The sequence below is a fragment of the Zingiber officinale genome, chromosome 8A (genome assembly GCF_018446385.1).
Source record: "Zingiber officinale cultivar Zhangliang chromosome 8A, Zo_v1.1, whole genome shotgun sequence".
Classification (NCBI taxonomy): Eukaryota; Viridiplantae; Streptophyta; class Magnoliopsida; order Zingiberales; family Zingiberaceae; genus Zingiber; species Zingiber officinale.
Genome location: NC_056000.1, coordinates 89,032,311 through 89,049,728, shown reverse-complemented (window position 1 = coordinate 89,049,728; position 17,418 = coordinate 89,032,311). Strand labels below are relative to the sequence as shown.

General features: G+C 39.2%; 1 protein-coding gene and 1 non-coding gene across 3 annotated transcripts in view; both read right to left on the bottom strand.

Annotated features, from left to right (window-relative positions):
- LOC122009833 (ras-related protein RABC1-like) overlaps positions 1 to 1,409 on the bottom strand; it is a 31,607-nt gene extending 30,198 nt beyond the window's left edge. For both annotated transcript variants that reach the window (XM_042566140.1, XM_042566141.1), the window contains exons 1-3: positions 1,275 to 1,409; positions 1,011 to 1,172; positions 438 to 506 (exon numbers count right to left, since the gene is read on the bottom strand). In XM_042566140.1, the coding sequence (XP_042422074.1) occupies positions 438 to 506; positions 1,011 to 1,149 (208 nt within the window). In that variant the 5' untranslated portion in view covers positions 1,150 to 1,172; positions 1,275 to 1,409. The remainder of the gene's footprint in view (positions 1 to 437; positions 507 to 1,010; positions 1,173 to 1,274) is intronic.
- A 15,443-nt stretch (positions 1,410 to 16,852) lies between these two features.
- On the bottom strand, positions 16,853 to 16,958 carry LOC122013191. Its single transcript, XR_006120518.1, has one exon. It is a non-coding gene; the product is annotated as a small nucleolar RNA R71 (small nucleolar RNA).
- Positions 16,959 to 17,418: the final 460 nt, after the last annotated feature.

Sequence of the window (17,418 nt, the reverse complement as noted above, 5' to 3'; positions counted from 1 at the left end):
TACTATCATGGTATTAGACTATAGTATTAATGATGAAGTGCAATCAATTGTTGCAGGAAAGCATGAATCCAGCTTTCTGCATAACATAAAAGTTCTTAGTGGCTTCTTCACTTTTGAAATCATGATTTTTCAAGAAGCCTACTAGTCATCTCAACACCATGTGTTACTTTGGCCATAGTAAGTCCCACTCACTTTCATTCCTTCTTGTTGCAAATGATTTGAATCAACTTTTTTATGGTAAAGGACTCATTCAATACCAGTTGGTATTTCAATGTCGATTTTCTTGGTAAAGTAAGTCAATTAAGGAGTTTCTCAAAGTCAAAAGAATTATTATTTTTTCTCAAGGAAGTGTTACTAAATGCCAAACTGATATCAATTGAACATACCAGAGGAAAATTAGAAATGATTGTCATGGCACCAACAGTGAGTAGTTTTACCTGTATCCCAGACTGCAAGCTTCAACCTTTTACCCCCGATGTTGACAATCTTTACTTTAAAGTCAACACCTAAATAATATAGACAGAAGGATTCTTAAGTGCAAATTCAACTAAGAAAATAAATCAAAAAATTCATGCAAAAGATAGCTGAGCAAATTCCTGATTCAAGCAAAGAGCAAGTATAAAATTTGAAATACAATTCCTTAAAATTCATCAAAGTGAAGACAGACCATAAAGATGGAAGAAAAATTGTCTAGAAAACTGAGATATTTTGTTCAAAATATCTCTCTGCTTTCCAACTCTATTCACATAAAACTTTTGTCAACTCCAACAAGCAAACAACATTAGCAGTCCTAGAATTGATAATGAATAACCTCAAGAAAGAGAGGAATTGCTGTAAAGTGATGTCACATAGTCTCTATATCTATCGACAAACAATGAATGCAACAGCAAAATGTCAATGCAACGATAATAAATTTCATTCCATTCCAGCATAAAAAGCTAAAAAGGACTTAATTTCCTATTAATTATCAAAGAGGGAGAAAGCAACAGAGGCAAGAACTGAAAGCGCACCAATTGTAGGGGAAAGATCTTCGAAGGAGTCCGAAGTGAATCTGAGAAGAAGACTGCTCTTACCAACGCCAGAATCACCAATAAGCAACAGCTTAAACAAATAATCGAACTCCGGCTGGCTCGGAGACGCCGAATCCATCGAAGTGAATGATTCCAAAAACCCTAAGAAACAAGATTACAACCCAAAAAAAAGGCGTTAGAGAATAGGGAGAAATTAGGATCAAATGAGACATCAATCCACTGCAAGAAAAGCTGTATCCAAACCTTAAAAGAACGGAATCTGGTGGAGGAACTCGATATCTCGGGCTTCGCTCGGGAAACGCAGGCGATTGAAGGGAAAAAGGTCGAATAGAATAGACGGGAAAATCTCAAGAATTCTCTCTCCATGCCAAAATTTATAAATATTTTTTTACGCGCACCTAACAATTTCATTTTACCAAATCGTGCCCTTGTCAACTTGAAATTCTAATCATACCCCTGTCTAAATAAAATAAGTCTTGATGGTCCATATAAATATCACAATTGTTTAATATTTTAGCTGTTATTTAGTTTTGCCTTTTAAAATTTTTTAGAAATGATTATTTCTATGAGTTTTTATTATAAAGGTAGTTCTCAAATTGTACAATAATCTTTCAAATAATACTAAGAAATATTATTAGAAATTTTAGATTACTCTGCATACTCAAGAGTTATTCAATATAGTTACGCTTGAATCTTAGACATGTCAATTTGAAAATATTCTCAATTGCTAGTTGAGGAATCGACTGGAAGAGTGAATAACAACTTATCTATAAATTTAAATTTCTATGGTTGTCAATGCCTATGGTGTAATCGTGACCTATTTTCATCAGATTTTGATGTTTAAATTATTAGACAATCTAATCGGAGATAGAGGAATAGTAATCTGAATTGAAATTATAAATCAAATCAAATTTGTCTATTGAATTGATTTGAGATAATAATCTCAGACTGTCAAGAAGGAAAGAAAGAGTTACTTGGGATAGCTGAGTTAGATGGAAAATTTGATTATCTTGTATGCTAGAGTGTAAAGTCCCCGATTTAAGACTCCCGAGTATAGAGTCTCGATTGGAACTTCTCGACTTGAGAATCCCGACTTGAGAGTCCTGATTGCAGGCTCCCAACTTGAAAATCCTAAGTGGAGGCTCCCGACTTGAGAGTCCCAAGTGCATAAAAGAAGATGTCGAGACATGCTTTCAAACAGTTTTCATAAACAGACTCTTCCTCCTCCGGCTGTGCTTTGAGATTATGATGGATGTCCATTTCCTCCGATACAATGATAGAACCACGTATACAATCAAGCATTGGTTGTTTGTAGTAAACTGAGAAAGTATCTGATTATTATCACGGGCAAATCATCGAGCGGAAATGCTCGAAGAATTCAATGACCGAATTAAAGCCATTTACTACTTATTAATCTGTCCAACTCAAATGGTTGGAGGCTACCGATTTTTTATTATTTTTTTATTAATACATTTGTTACATTTGAGCAATAAGCAAAATATTCAGGTGGCAAAATATTGGTTCATTTGCTTGGATAAATTTTACTCCGACCGATCCGACATTCTTGGTCCGACATTTGGCACGCACAGATCATACTCGCACATGAGTCAACTTAGTTCAGTGCAATCCGGACACTAGATTTGCACCCCCTACATACCACACATAAGAGATCCTCCGTGCATTTATTCACATATCAATGTATGTGCAATAATATAAATCAACTATAATACCTTGAAACTTCCAATGTAAGACTAAACTCATACACAAGGAATCCTCCTTCCTCCTTTTCCATTCATGATATATCCAACATGAACAATATTTAAATTAAGCAATAATGTTGATCTCAAATATGTGTCAAGTGTGCAAGTACGAATAATTTTGGTATAATTATAAGTGCAATAATGGAAGTCCAAATGAGTAATTAGCATAATAACATCTTGATAGGTTGAAATCAATTAAATACTAGACATAACATATTGAGATCAATTGGATGTTAAACAGTACAAATCCCAACATCACAAAGTCCAAGGCAATGGAGAACCTTTGAATGTAAGTTCTTGTGAGAAGAATTGAGCTCACGCACATGTACTTGGGGTATACATGAGACTAGACTTAGGAGCAAACTCAATCTTAGAAATGGTTGTAGTTAAAATATTAGTCGACTAGTACTTGAGTGCACTAAGTAGGCAACTTAGGGGTAAATAGAAACGAGTAAAAGATTTGTTCATTCAGTTCAGAAAAAACTTGTTAATAATTTATTTAATTGATTAATACTTTACTTAGTTGATTGCTTATACCACAAATTTTAAATCACAAAGTAAATGTGTTATCCTATTTTTAGTTGAACAACTAATCAATTTACTATTACTATGAATCATGCATCAATGACTCAATATTAGAAGATTCTTTTTTAAGGGATCAGTTAATTAATTAGTTGATTGTGATTAATCCAGTCAATTGAATCAATATTGTAAAAGTCGTAGGGAGACATTGATCTACATCATGAAATATGCAATAGTTGAATATCTATAAAATCATATACAAGCAAAGCTGGAGTAATCAATTAATGATAAGATTGATCAAGACTTGTGTTTTGAGGTTTGAGTGATATATTTAATGCTTAAATAATAAATTAGTTTGGATGGGCCAAGTAGGTTAAGACTGGTCGATACTTGATAATGGAAAAGTCTAAATGAGTCAAAGTTGACTAAGAATTTAACAATCAGAAAACTCAAACAAGGAATTGATAATTGAGAAGTCTAACAAGTGTTGACAATGATGAAAGTCCAATAGATGTTGACAATGAAAAGTTCAACAAGGAAGTTTGGAGATGAAGAAGTCCAACAAGAGTGTTGGGAGATGGAGAAAGTCTAGCATGTGTTGACAATAAAAATTCACACATATTAGGGTAGATTGGATGTTTGGTAAATGATAGAAGTCTACTATATTGGGATTAGATGACTGAGTTAGAGAGGGATGAATAGTGATTTAAACCTACAAGAATGATTTAAACTATTGTTATTATTAAACTAGCAAGGTCAAACATGATTAGCATAACATAAATAAAAACAAACACGATCACACTTACCAAATCACTAGCATGTATGTTTAATGTGGTTCAGTAATCCCCTGTGCTTTTACTTTAGGGCTTATAATCCATACACAGATCACTTTGAAAATACTACTAGTTTTTATCATTCTTGGTTAACTACTAGAGGTGGAGAAACCTCTTATAAATTCAAAGATTATACAAGTGGATTACAAAAGGAATAGTGTAGGAATTACAAGGTTTCTAATAAAGTTTGACTAGCTCTAGTAATCTAACCTTAAAGCCGCCTTAAATCCCTCCTTTTATAATCTTCAAAACTTTGTCGTAAGCTATCAGTCACCCAACAATCGAATAGTCATTACTATATAACTACTAATGGACAACAATAATTCCTTTTTTTCTTTCCAAGTGGGCAAGTAGTCGACTAGTTATTTAGCATTAGTCAACTAATGTCACTAATAGATTGTCCAATCGACCCCATAGGTCATCCGAGTTGGTATGTGGTGGGATGCTTGCCACATGAGGTCGCGGGGTCGAAACTCGGGGTAGTCGGGGCGTAAATCCCCGGTCCCTGTGCAACTCACCCCACCTGCCACATGCTTGCTCAGGATGCTATGATTTACCTCCCTCGTGATGACCTTGGGTCGGGTGCGGCGGGGGCGCTGGGGGCGAGCGATTTCGCCTTTTGCCACATTAAGGTTGCTAGCTCCTTTTTCCATTTTTCTTTCTAGCTCCTTGAAGCTAGTTGATTATCAATTGATGCCTATCATTAGTTGACTAGTCAATCCCTAATCTTAGTCCATTTTGAGTATTGGGTTTTCCAATCACCAGTCAATTATTGTTCATCCCTAGTCGATTATTTCCCCTAATTATTACTACCTCTAAGGTTGAGTCATCTATGTTGAATTCTACCCTCGTCACTCAACACTCATAGCTCATTAGAGTCTTACCATTGCAATTTGATTCTATCCCTTAGTCATCTACTGTTAGGTCAAATATTCCTCACCTAAACCCTTAACTGTTAGTGTAGGGAGTACCATATGATTGGACCTAAATTTTGATAATGGCAAAGGACTCTAAGTTAAATATTATTATTATTCTAATAATATTGGCTGAGTGTGTATGTAAGTCCTAGTTGAGACTAGGCAAAGAAGTCTTAGTGGACACTAGGCAAGTGGAAAGTCCTAGCTGCAACTCGGAAACGAAGTCCTAGTCCAAGCGACTGGGCAAAATCTTGGTAGGTCGAGAATATCGAGCGAAATCCTAGGGTCGCGGACACTAGGTGAAAGTCTTGGGAGTCACGGACATCAGGTGAAAGATTAGACAAGTCGGGGATCGAACGTCTAGTAGAAAGTCTCAAGGTCTCGGATGCTGAGCAAAAGTCCAAACGGTCTGAAGGACTGATTTAGCAAGAAGTATTTTCTCCTAAGAGGAGTAAGTGAGGATGGATTCTCTGTAGAGGGAATAATAGGCATTGGTCCGACCTAGAATTTCAACAAAACTCAAAGTCAGGATCAGACAGTTCAAAGACTGTCAAAAATTACATTACTTTACATATTATTTGTACTTATACTAACCTTGTGATGTAGAAAGTTGGTGGCTGGAAAGCTGGGCTCCAAGCACTCAGAGCTTATTTGGGTGCTCGGGTAAGTTGCGACAAGGGAGCGCTCAGGTGGGTGCCTAGCGAGGCACCAACGGTCTGGCGCTCGAAGTTGCTCCAAGCGCCCCGGACCAGCAAAATTTTATCATTGACCATGGTGGCACATTATGACTGGCTGACCCATATTAGCGGTCCAAGCGCCCAGAGGGGCTCCAGGAACTCGAACATGGATAAATTTCTCAGATGAAGTTTTGATGAGAGCTTGCCATGTCAGCACACTTCAGGCATCCGGGAGGGGATCCAGGTGCCCGGATGGGCTATAAAAGAAGGGTTTGACTAGTAGCTTCAACACAACATTCTGAACAACTTTCACTCCTGCGCACTGCTCTAAAAAGTCCCTACGATGATTGAACGCTGCACCAACGACGACTATGCATGTATATTCCATTTCAAAGTCACCGGTAACTTTAATTTTCACTCTTATATGTTGGAACTTTCGAGCCGCAAAAACTGTTTTTTGCGTTGCGGAAAACCTCAAAGTTCTTGCCACGAATCCGTGCGAAGATAAAATTTACATATACATAGTTTTCTCCTAGATCTGCACTAGATCTACATGGTAGATATTATACCTTTGTAGCGAAGCCCTTCGCTTATCCCGCTAGTCCAAAAGTTGTCGGGTCTCGTAGAGTGTCAAGTGAACACTCCTTTACAAGTATCCACATGGACAAAAGGTGGAGATAAACCACTTAGAGTGTGCTAGCTCTCTCAACGGGTTTCAACAATGGAGGAGAGGGAGAGAAGAAGAAGAAGAAAGGAAGAAGATGATGCCTTGAATGAGCACACAAAATGCATTCATGCACCCACAATGTGGTCGACCACTATTAAAGGCTTTTAAACCTCCATGTAATACCAAGAGTCATGACTCTTGGTCTCCCTCATGAGGTGGTACACACTTAATGTAGCCTTGATGATGTGGACCATCATCATTGGCCGACCCCATGCCAAGTCACAATAAGGTGACATTTGGTCAAGCCAAACTTGACCCTTCATCTTCCCTCTCAAGTCAAGTCAAACTCAACCTCTTATCTCCCATGGGTGATCAAATCCAACCTTTGATTCAAGTCAACTTAATTTAATGAATCTCTATTCATTGATTTAAATTGACTCAATGAATCATAATCTAAATTAGACTCATTGGACACATGAATCAAATTGAGTCCAACTCAATTAGTTTAATTTGGATTACTCTTAATCCAATTTGGTTCATCACATGAACCTAATCTTCTTAGTCCATCATATGAACTTATTCTCCATCTAATTGTCCTTTGTGTGTGACCCTATAGGTTTTTGTAACGTTGGCAATGCTCCTAAACCCATTTAGAAACATAAGTAATGAGCGGTATCTAGCAACACATCATTACTACCCAAGTTACAAGAATGTTGAGATCCAACATCACCTTTGTGACTACTAATTGTGACTCTCACAATATGTGACAATGTCCTTCTATCATTGACATCTAGATTGATCAATTGAGGCATAGACCGTGTCATCCTCTAATCAATCTATATCTTGAACTCCAAGTAGACTCACTCTATTCAAATGAGCTCAATATCTCATATTGACTCATTTGGGCATAGCCATGCACTTAGTGGTCTCACTCTATCAAGAATCATGATGTCACTCCCATCATATAGGAGGGATAGATCTCATCTACATCACTCACATCCCTCCGCATAATTTGTTACATACCCAGTAATCACCTTTATAGTCCACCCAGTTACGGGTAACGTTTGACGAAGCCAAAGTATGCAACTCCTTATGTAGGGAACCATGGTGACTTCAGGTCCAAGGACTGATAGTCATACTAATAGTCACATGAGAAAGTATATGACACTCATATAATGATCCATGATACTTTCTCATGGCGGGTCATTCAGTATACATTCTCCAATGCATACCCATGTGTCAACTTGATATTTCTATATCCATGACTTGTGAGATCAAGTCATCGAGTTGACCTACATGCTAGTTTCATCGCATTAACATTGTCCCTGAATGTTAATACTTGACTAGGAATGATTAAGAGTAGTGTTCTCTATATCATCTCACTATCAATTCAACCAATCGATTGATATAGATAAGAACCTTCTACTTAAGAACGCTATTATACTTAGTTATTTGGCACCAATACAAGTAAGTATAATAACCATAAAGAAATGCCTTTATAAGTATATAGGAATATGATACATCGAGTCCATACAACAATCATCACATGATTGGTTCTAGGGCTCTCACTAACAATCTCCCACTAGCACTAGTGCCAATCAGTGTAGGCTCTAACACCCAATGACCCAGTGTGACCATCATGCTTTCTCTATGCCAAAGCCTTAGTCAAGGGATCAGCGACATTAGCCTCTGTGAACTCTTTCAGCTCACAACACCACCATTCAAGCAAAACACTAACCTAGACTGCGATCTATAATCATCCTGGTCAGTTTGGAAGCTGGCATCACTGTAACCCTTTACAGCTAGCTCGCCATCGCCTCCAAATATCAAGAAATATTCTTTAGTCATTCTCAAGTACTTAAAAATATTCTTGATCGCTATCCAGTGACGCTTACCTGGATCTCACTGGTATCTGCTCGTCATGCTCAAAATATACGAAATATCAGGACGAGTACATAGAATGGCGTACATGATAGATCCTATGACTGAAGCATAAGGGATCTTATTCATGCGGTCTCTCTCCTCTCTAGAAGAGGGACTTTAAGTCTTCGAAAGACTCACACCATGTGACATCGACAGAAATCCTTTCTTGGAATTCTGCATGGCAAACCGTAATAATACCGTGCCAATATATGTACTTTGACTTAGGCCAAACAATCTCTTAAATCTATCTCTATAGATCTTTATGCCTAGAATATAGGCTGCTTCACCTAAGCCCTTCATTGAGAAACAATTCCTTAGCCAAGTCTTTACAGACTTTACAGACTACAGCAAAGGAATGTCATTTCCAATGATTAGTATGTCATCTACATACAATACAAGGAAGACAACTGTGTTCCCAACAACCTTCTTGTAGACACAGGGTTCATCTTCATTCTTGATGAAACCAAACTGTTTGATCGCATCATCGAATCGAAGATTCCAGTTCCGAGAAGCTTGCTTTAGTCCATAAATGGACTTATGTAGCTTGCATACTCTGCCAGTATGTAGTGGATCTACAAAACCCTTAAGTTGTGTCATGTACACATCATCGAGCAAGTTTCCATTCAGAAACGCGGTTTTGACATCCATCTGCCAGATCTCATAATTGTGGTATGCTGCAATAGCAAGCATGATCCGAATGGACTTAAACATCGCTACTGGATAAAAAGTTTCATCATAGTCAATATCATGAATTTGCTTGAAACCTTTAGCTACCAAATGACCCTTATAGGTAATAAGTCCATCCATGTCAGTCTTTCTCTTAAAGACCCACTTACACCCAATGTGTTTGACGCCTTCAGGTGGATTAACCAAAGTCCATACTTGGTTGGTGTACATGGATTCCATCTCGGATCTCATGGCCTCTAGTCATGACTCAAAATCTGGGCTCATCACAGCTTCCTGATAGGAGGTAAGCTCATTCTCAACGAGCATAACGTCATCATGGTCAGACAAGAGAAATGAGTATCTCTCAGGCTGACGACATACTCTATCAGACCTACGAAGAGGTAGGTTTACTTGAACTGGTTGTTGTTTCTCAACTCCTTGTGGAACAATCTCATCATCCACAACATTTTGTGGTTCCAGTTCAACTTCCATCAAGGCTTCAATGCTATGGTCCATATCTTGAACTTCTTCAAAATCGAACGTACTCCCACTAGTTTTTCTAGAAACAAAGTCCTTTTTAAGAAATACCCCAGTCTTAGCCGCAAACACTTTGTGCTAACTGGGAATGTAGAAGTAATATCCCTTCGTTTCCTTGGGATATCCAATAAAATAGTACTTATCATATTTGGGTCCCAGTTTGTCCGAGACTTGACGTCGAATATAAGCCTTAAAGCTCCAAATCCTCATAAAAGACATATGGGCATCTTTCCCAGTCCATATCTTGTATGATGTCTTTATCACAGCTTTGGATGGAACACAGTTAAATGTGAAGGATGCTGTGTCTAGAGCATAACCCCAAAAAGATATAGGAAGATCTGTGTGACTCATTATAAACCGTACCATATCTAATAAGGTACGATTCCTCCTTTTAGATACACCATTCCACTGTGGTGTTCCAGGAGGAGTGAGTTGGGATAAAATCCCACACTTAGCTAGATAGTCACGGAACTCATGGCTAAGGTATTCACTATCTCGATCTGATCGAAGTATCTTAATACTCTTGCCTAGCTAGTTTTGTACTTCATTCTTGAATTCTTTGAACTTTTCAAAGGATTGTGACTTATGTGTCATCAGATACACATAACCATATCTACTGAAGTCATCAGTAAATGTAATGAAATATCTATAACCACCTCTGGCAGCGACATTGAAAGGGCCACATACATCACTATGTATAAGTCATAACAAGTCAGTTGCTCTTTCGCTGTGTCCACTAAAGGGAGCCTTGGTCATCTTGCCCAGTAGGCATGACTCACATGTCTCATATGATTCGAAATCAAATGAGTCCAGCAAACCATCTTTATGGAGCTTGGATAAGCGATTCTCATTTATATGACCTAAGCGACAATGCCAGAGATAGGTTCGATTAATATCATTTGACTTGAACCTTTTGGTACTTATGTTATAGATGAGGTTCTCTAAGTCTAGAATGTAGAGTCCGCTCATCAGAGGTGCACTACAATAGAACATATCGTTTAAATAAACGGAACAACATTTGCTCTTTATTATAAATGAAAAACTTTTCTTGTCTAAACAAGAAACTGAAATGATGTTCTTTGTAAGAGCAGGCACATAACAACATTCATCTAATTCTAGTACAAGCCAAGAGGGCAGAGAAAGAAAGTAAGTTCCTACAGCAACAACAGCAACCCGTGCTCCATTACCTACTCGTAGGTCCACCTCTCCCTTCGTCAATGTTTTGCTATTTCTCAGCACCTGCGCATTAGTATAAATGTGAGAAGCACATCCAGTATCCAATACCCACGATGTAGAAATAGATAGATTGACTTCTATAACTTATATACCTGAAGTAGAAGTCTCACTTCTCTTCTTCTTAAGATCTTCCAAGTATCCTTTGCAATTCCTCTTCCAGTGTCCGGTCTGACCACAATGGAAGTAGGTAGCATACTTGGCAACCCCTCCTTTCGATTTCATTATCTTGCCTTTGCCCTTGGCTTGGGACTTTCCCTTACCTTTAGGCTTGCCCTTGCCTTTATGCTTTTACACCATCAAAATGGAGTTGGGCTTTACCTTCTTAAGGTTGAGCTCAGCAGTTCTCAACATGCTTAGCAGCTCAGGTAGTGACTTGTCAATTTCGTTCATGTTATAATTCATGACAAATTGACTGTAGCTCTCTGGCAAGGATTGCAAGATCAAGTCAGTGGTCAGTTCTTGTCCAAGTGGGAATCCCAACCTCTGTAGGTTCTCTATGTACCCAATCATCTTGGGTACATATGGACCTACGGGAGTCCCATCTTGTATCTTATACTGAAACAGTGCCTTGGAGATCTCGAATCTTTCGTGCCTCGCTTGTCCTTGATATAGTTGACGAAGATGTTCAACCATATCATAAGCAGACATCAACTCGTGTTGCTTCTAAAGCTCAGAGTTCATGGTTGCGAGCATGTGGCATGATACATCTAATGCATCATCTTGATGCTTCTTATAAGCATCTCGGTCGGCTCGCGTGGTAGTGGCAGGAGGTGCCTCCGGAATAGGCTTCTCCAGGACGTACAGTTTTCTTTCTTGTGTGAGAACAATTCTCAGATTCTTATACCAATCTAGGAAATTAGCTCCACTGAGCTTGTCCTTGTTAAGGACAGAACGCAGGGAGAAGGTATTTGTGTTTGCCGACATGACAATCTACAACAGAAATAATGCAGAAAGTAAATATATTCCATTTATCATTTAATTAAGCCTTTAACTAAATGATGCTCCCACTGAATTATAGGACTTTTATAGAATCAAGTCATGGATGTGGTCATACCATACTACTAGATTCATATCAATTAGCTATAATTCTCGTGGGACAAGATCCACATCATACTATGACTTGAGTTAGCTTTGGCTAAATCGCCCAAGACTTAGTATGATTGGTAGATAACAAATTATCAATTACATCTCTATGTAACTTTTGTTTATAGGATCAAGATCCTCATTTATACTAAAACTTGGGTTAGCTTTGGCTAAATCACCCAAGATTTAGTATAAATGTGATCTAATTGTTAATGTGTATCATATATGCATCAAGGCACTAATTACCCTACAATAGCATGCATCACATACACACAAAGAATATATCAATATTCAAAGATAATGTGACATGGTTATGACCCTACTACGATCCTCTCTAGCCAAAGAGAAGATCGAATGGTCAACCTAGGGATAGCACCTTCTCTATGGTCTTCATTTGACCACCTTGTGTTGTCGACTTCCTTCTTGTAACTCCATCTTCAATTGTACATTACAAAAGTGAAACTCAAGTTACATTCAAGTCTAAAACTATTTTACAACAGGAATATTAAAAGAAGGAGGGCACGACACACAGGTCGTGTAACAAAATACAACACTCACAACCAAATGATGGCTCGCAGGCCGTATTATGAATTACAACACATAATTTCTAATCATATTGGGTCTTTTGGGCCATAACCATGAACACATCACACACGTATTCAAAATATGCATTTTTCATAAATTTTCATAAATTTACTACTACTCTAACAACCCTTTATGAGTCGCAACTTCGTGGCGGTCTAGTTTGTTGATTTTTCGGCCGAGGTCAAGTAACAACTCCCCTTGCGGGGTTAGGGGCAGCACCCCTACTCACAAAATTAATTTTGTGAGTGTTACATAGACCTTACAGTACCTAAAATCATTTAGATCACCGATTTAAAAGTACCTAAAATGCATGTATATTCCATTTCAAAGTCACTGATAGCTTTAATTTTCACTCTTATAATCTGCTATAAGTTCTTATACTAAATTTGTAAACCTTATTTTGAATAATTAGTAATTGCACATCGAAAGCACTCAATAAGTGTAGGCCTTAGAGTAGGAGTCGTTATAGACTCTGAACCAAGTAAACTTGGTTGTGTTAGCATTTTATTTTCTTTTACTTTCTATTTCCATTGTATTTTACTTTGAGTTTTAAATGAACATAAAAAGTCACGAGCGCTCTTCACCCCCTCCCCCCTCTTGCGTAATGATTCTACAGTAACTCCTACCTAATTCCAATGTCTATCGTCCTCATTGTCTTGATGCTCCTCATTCTATAGTCCTTCTATTTGCCTTATGCAACTTTCTTTGATCTTATAGACCTCAAGTCATCGAGCTACCAATCTAGTCAGGGTAGACCAATGCTCTTGGGCTACTCCAACATCACCTTAGTGCTTCTTGTTCTATGCTCCCTCACATGTCTTATACCATCGTTCTCTAATCTCAAGACCTTCAAGCCAATAAGTGTGTCACCTTGGGCATGCCAAACCATCATCCAACACTCAATCTCATCGAGCACTAAGCTCTCTAGGGTGCAAGTAAGCTCTCTAGGGTGCAAGTGTGCTCCTATCACCCATACACACTCAAATACGCATACTAAAATACATAAGGTAATGTCTAACTATAACTCTTTGTTTAAACATCAAAAACTTAACATCACACTAGATCACTTAAGGCATTATTGCACTAATAATCTTCTCTTTTTGATGTTCAAAAATTTAGATTAAATTAGGAAAACCAAAGAATCATAAAATCTTCATGCATATCCCATGAAATGCAAAACTATGTACTGAGGCATACATCTAGGATTCCCCTTCACTTAAGAAGAAGTGTCACATGGAAACCATGTCTGTTAGAGCAATCAGTGTGATCCTAAGTTTTGATGTTTGAGAAAAAAATTTAAGTTAAATTATTGTTGTATTTGATATGCACTTGTAAGTGTGCAGGATGCAAGTACAACAAGGAAAAGTCTAAGTGTGGAGGCTTGGTGGTGTAAGTCCAAAAGTGTAGTCTTGGAAACATAAGTCCAAGTATAACTTAACAAGGTTGAAGTCCCAAAGCAAGGAGCTCTTGGCAATGGAAGACACGACAATAAAGGACAAGGTTGAAGGAAGCTCTTGAAGGTAAGATGTGAAGGATGAGGAAGCATCCGAGGGACGCAAGGTTGATGGAGGAGGCTAGAAGACAAGGTCAAGGTTGTGCGAGTGAGGATGAGTGCATGCGAGATTGTACTCGGGGTAAAACCCTAAGTTTAGGGTTTACTGATGTGCGTAGATTATATACACCTTTTATGCATGTTTGGATGCACATTCACATACTTTGCACATGCATTGTCTATATATTTTTGTACTTCCAACTTTCCTTTTAGCATATTTATTCTTTTTGTTCGGAGATCTGATTTGTGCATTTTCTGTACATAGGGGTCAAATTTGGTGAAGGATTCATGTTCGAGGCCAAATCTGCAAGCGAAGCTAGAGAGGAAGGCACTATTCCTTAACCTCACACGACCCTGCCATGGGGGGTTGCCCAGACTGTGTGGAGAGTCTAGGCCGTGTGGCTGCAGCAGAGGTGGAAGTTGCCACGGACGTGTGAACCTCACACGACCGTGCTAAGATTTGAAGCCAGAAAGACCATGGTCGTGTACACTACACGACCATGCAAGCCATCCAGAGCTGAAGCCTTACACGACCGTGTAGATCTACATAGCCGTGCAAGGTTTCCAGAGACCAAGAAGACTCTGGCCATGTGCGCCACACGACCATGTGAGGTTTCCAGAGGCAGAAGCAGTGCAGGCCGTATAGATCCACACAGCCGTGCAAGGGAAGTAGAAGCAGTGTGCGCTACGGCCGTGTATCACACACAGCCGTGTAAGGAAGGTAGAGAAGGGAGTGGCCTTGGCCGTGTGAACCTCACACGGTCGTGCCTCGGGGCCGTGTGGCGCCCAAACCTCCCCTCTATATAAGGCCTCCTTCATGAATTATAAGGGGATCTTCTCCCTTTTGGGAGGGAATCAAGATTTGGGGCGTTCCTCCACCTTCTTATAGGGATTTTCGGCGATCTAAGGGTAGATCTTCATTGTTTCGACTCCGGGGAATGAGGATTGGATCCGAAGACGGATCTTCATCGTAAATAAGCTTTTCTTCCCTTTCTTTCTCGGATTTGGGATCAAGATGCTTGTATTCTCTTTATCTTTGGATTTCTTTCCTTGTTCTATGGATTAGATCTCTTGTTCTAGGATGGAGGGAGTATTTGTAATGGAGATTTGATGTAAAACTCTTGTGGATTTGTCAATTTCTTATTTCTATGATTTTGCCCTGTTTATATCTATTCTTTCTTATGTGGATTGTTGTGATTAGGGCTCAATTACCATGCTTGATTGAATGTTTGAATATCTTGTGGATCTTGTATGGATTGCTTCCCATTTGATTTTTTGATGGACATTCGTGACAGGAACATGCTCGTGTAAGGACGTTTGAGGGATAATCTTGAAAGGAAAATTAGGTATTTCAAGAGAGTATGATAGATTGTATAGATTATATATTATATCTTGATGCGGTTGAGGGGTGATGAATTTTATGTTATTTATTCGAGGGACGCACGTGATAGGCAAGCCCGTGTAAGGACAACATAGATTCATTCATAATTGATCACGTTTAGGTATAGATTTCAGTCATAGGCCAACTGTCTATTGCAAGAGAGAACCAACTGTTGGATCGAAAGTGCTAGAGGGGGGGTGAATAGCGCTTGTGGCTATTTCACACGTTTCGGAATCGTAAAAAATGTATCGAGTTAAAGCAGCGGAAAGATAAAAGGAATAAGCACAAACACACAGAAGACAGAGGACACCAAGAATTTACTTGGTTCGGAGCCTAGGGCGACTCCTACTCCAAGGCCCGCGATCGTTGATCGCTTTCGATGGGCAACAACTATAATATCGAAAAAGATGATTACAATTTGAATTACAGTTAAGTGCAATAAAAAAAACTATACCAACGAAACGAGAACAAAGAACTTTAGAGCTTTAATTCGTTGGAGTAGCAGAGCGTTGTTGGAGTGTTTGTAGTAGCACACGGAAGAGCACAGGTTGTTCTGTTCGAGATGTACTTCGGCTGCTTCCGAGGCTCCTTTTTATAGGCTTTGTGAAGCTGATCCAGATCCCCAATTTTTGGGATTAGGCTTGACCCGAGGTGGATCGGTCGACCGATCCCTGCGTTCGGTCGACCGATCTGACGGTTTTCTCCCATCCGATTCGCTCGCTCCGCTTTGATCTGGTCAAGTCTCATCCTCGGTTCGGTCAACCGATCCCCTCGTTCGGTTGATCGATCAGCTCCTCTGACCCGATCAACCTGGCCTGATCCAGTCGACGCTGATCCTTGGTTCGGTCGACCGATCCCAGGGTTCGGTCGACCGATCCTCTGGTCGAGTCTGGTCTAATCTCTGGAAGTTTGATCTGTTGGCTTGGGGGTTCGGTCGACCGATCCCAATGTTCAATCGACCGATCCCAGTCAGACCTAACCCTGCATAAAAGTATTAATTTCCTGTAAAACAGAGTTAGAACACAAACGATAATATATATAAATAAATTTGACAGTTTCCAGACTGTCCGGGTCTGACTTCGAATTTCTGATCGGAAAACCCTAGGTCGACCCGACACCTACTGTTCCCTTTGTGGGGAACGCGTCCTTACCTACTCCTCTCAGGAGAGTTTACCTGATGCCAGCTCAATCCTCCAGATCGACTCGCCAAGACTTTCCGCATAGGGTTACCGCCCCCTATGACCTAGGGTTACCACCCCCTAGGGGTTTTCCACCTGCCTAACCGCAGTTAGGACTTTTGCCTAAGTACCACTTAGGACTTTCTTGTAAGCTTATTTAAACTATTAGATCACAAGACAACTTAACTTTGAACCCTTTGTTATTATCAATGGTTGAATTCTTTGGCTCCAAATAACATCACCACATGGGAGCAATGTGAGCAACAATTTCTTGACAAATTCTATCCTCCAAGTAAAATGACTCATATGAGGAATCTTATTACAAGTTTCAAACAAGATGACTTAGAATCTTTATTTGAAGCTTGGGATAGATATAATAGTATGCTCAGACAATGCTCACACCATGGTTTGGAGAGGTGGTTAGTGTTACATACATTTTATAATGGCATCAATTACCATACAAAGGTGTCCCTTGATTTAGCTGCTGGAGGGGCACTTATGAACAAGAGCTTGGATGAAGCCGAAGAGATAATTGTAAGTGTAGCACAAAATCACCATCAATGGGCTAATGAAAGAAGTGGTGACTATTCTTGTGTGAACCCAACAACAAAAGCATCAGGGAAATTTGATATTGATGCAGTTACTTTATTGACTGCAAAACTGGATGCTCTTACAAAGAGATTTGAAAACATGGGAGCTCCTTCAAGTACGGTCAATGCCATTGTTTCTTCTTGTGAAGTATGTGGAAGTTCTGAACATTCTAATGACTCATGTCCATTGGGGGCTATTTCTGCACAAATTAATCAATTAGAGCAATGTGACGCCATCATGGGTTTTAATCAAAGGCAGAACAACCCATGCTCAAATACA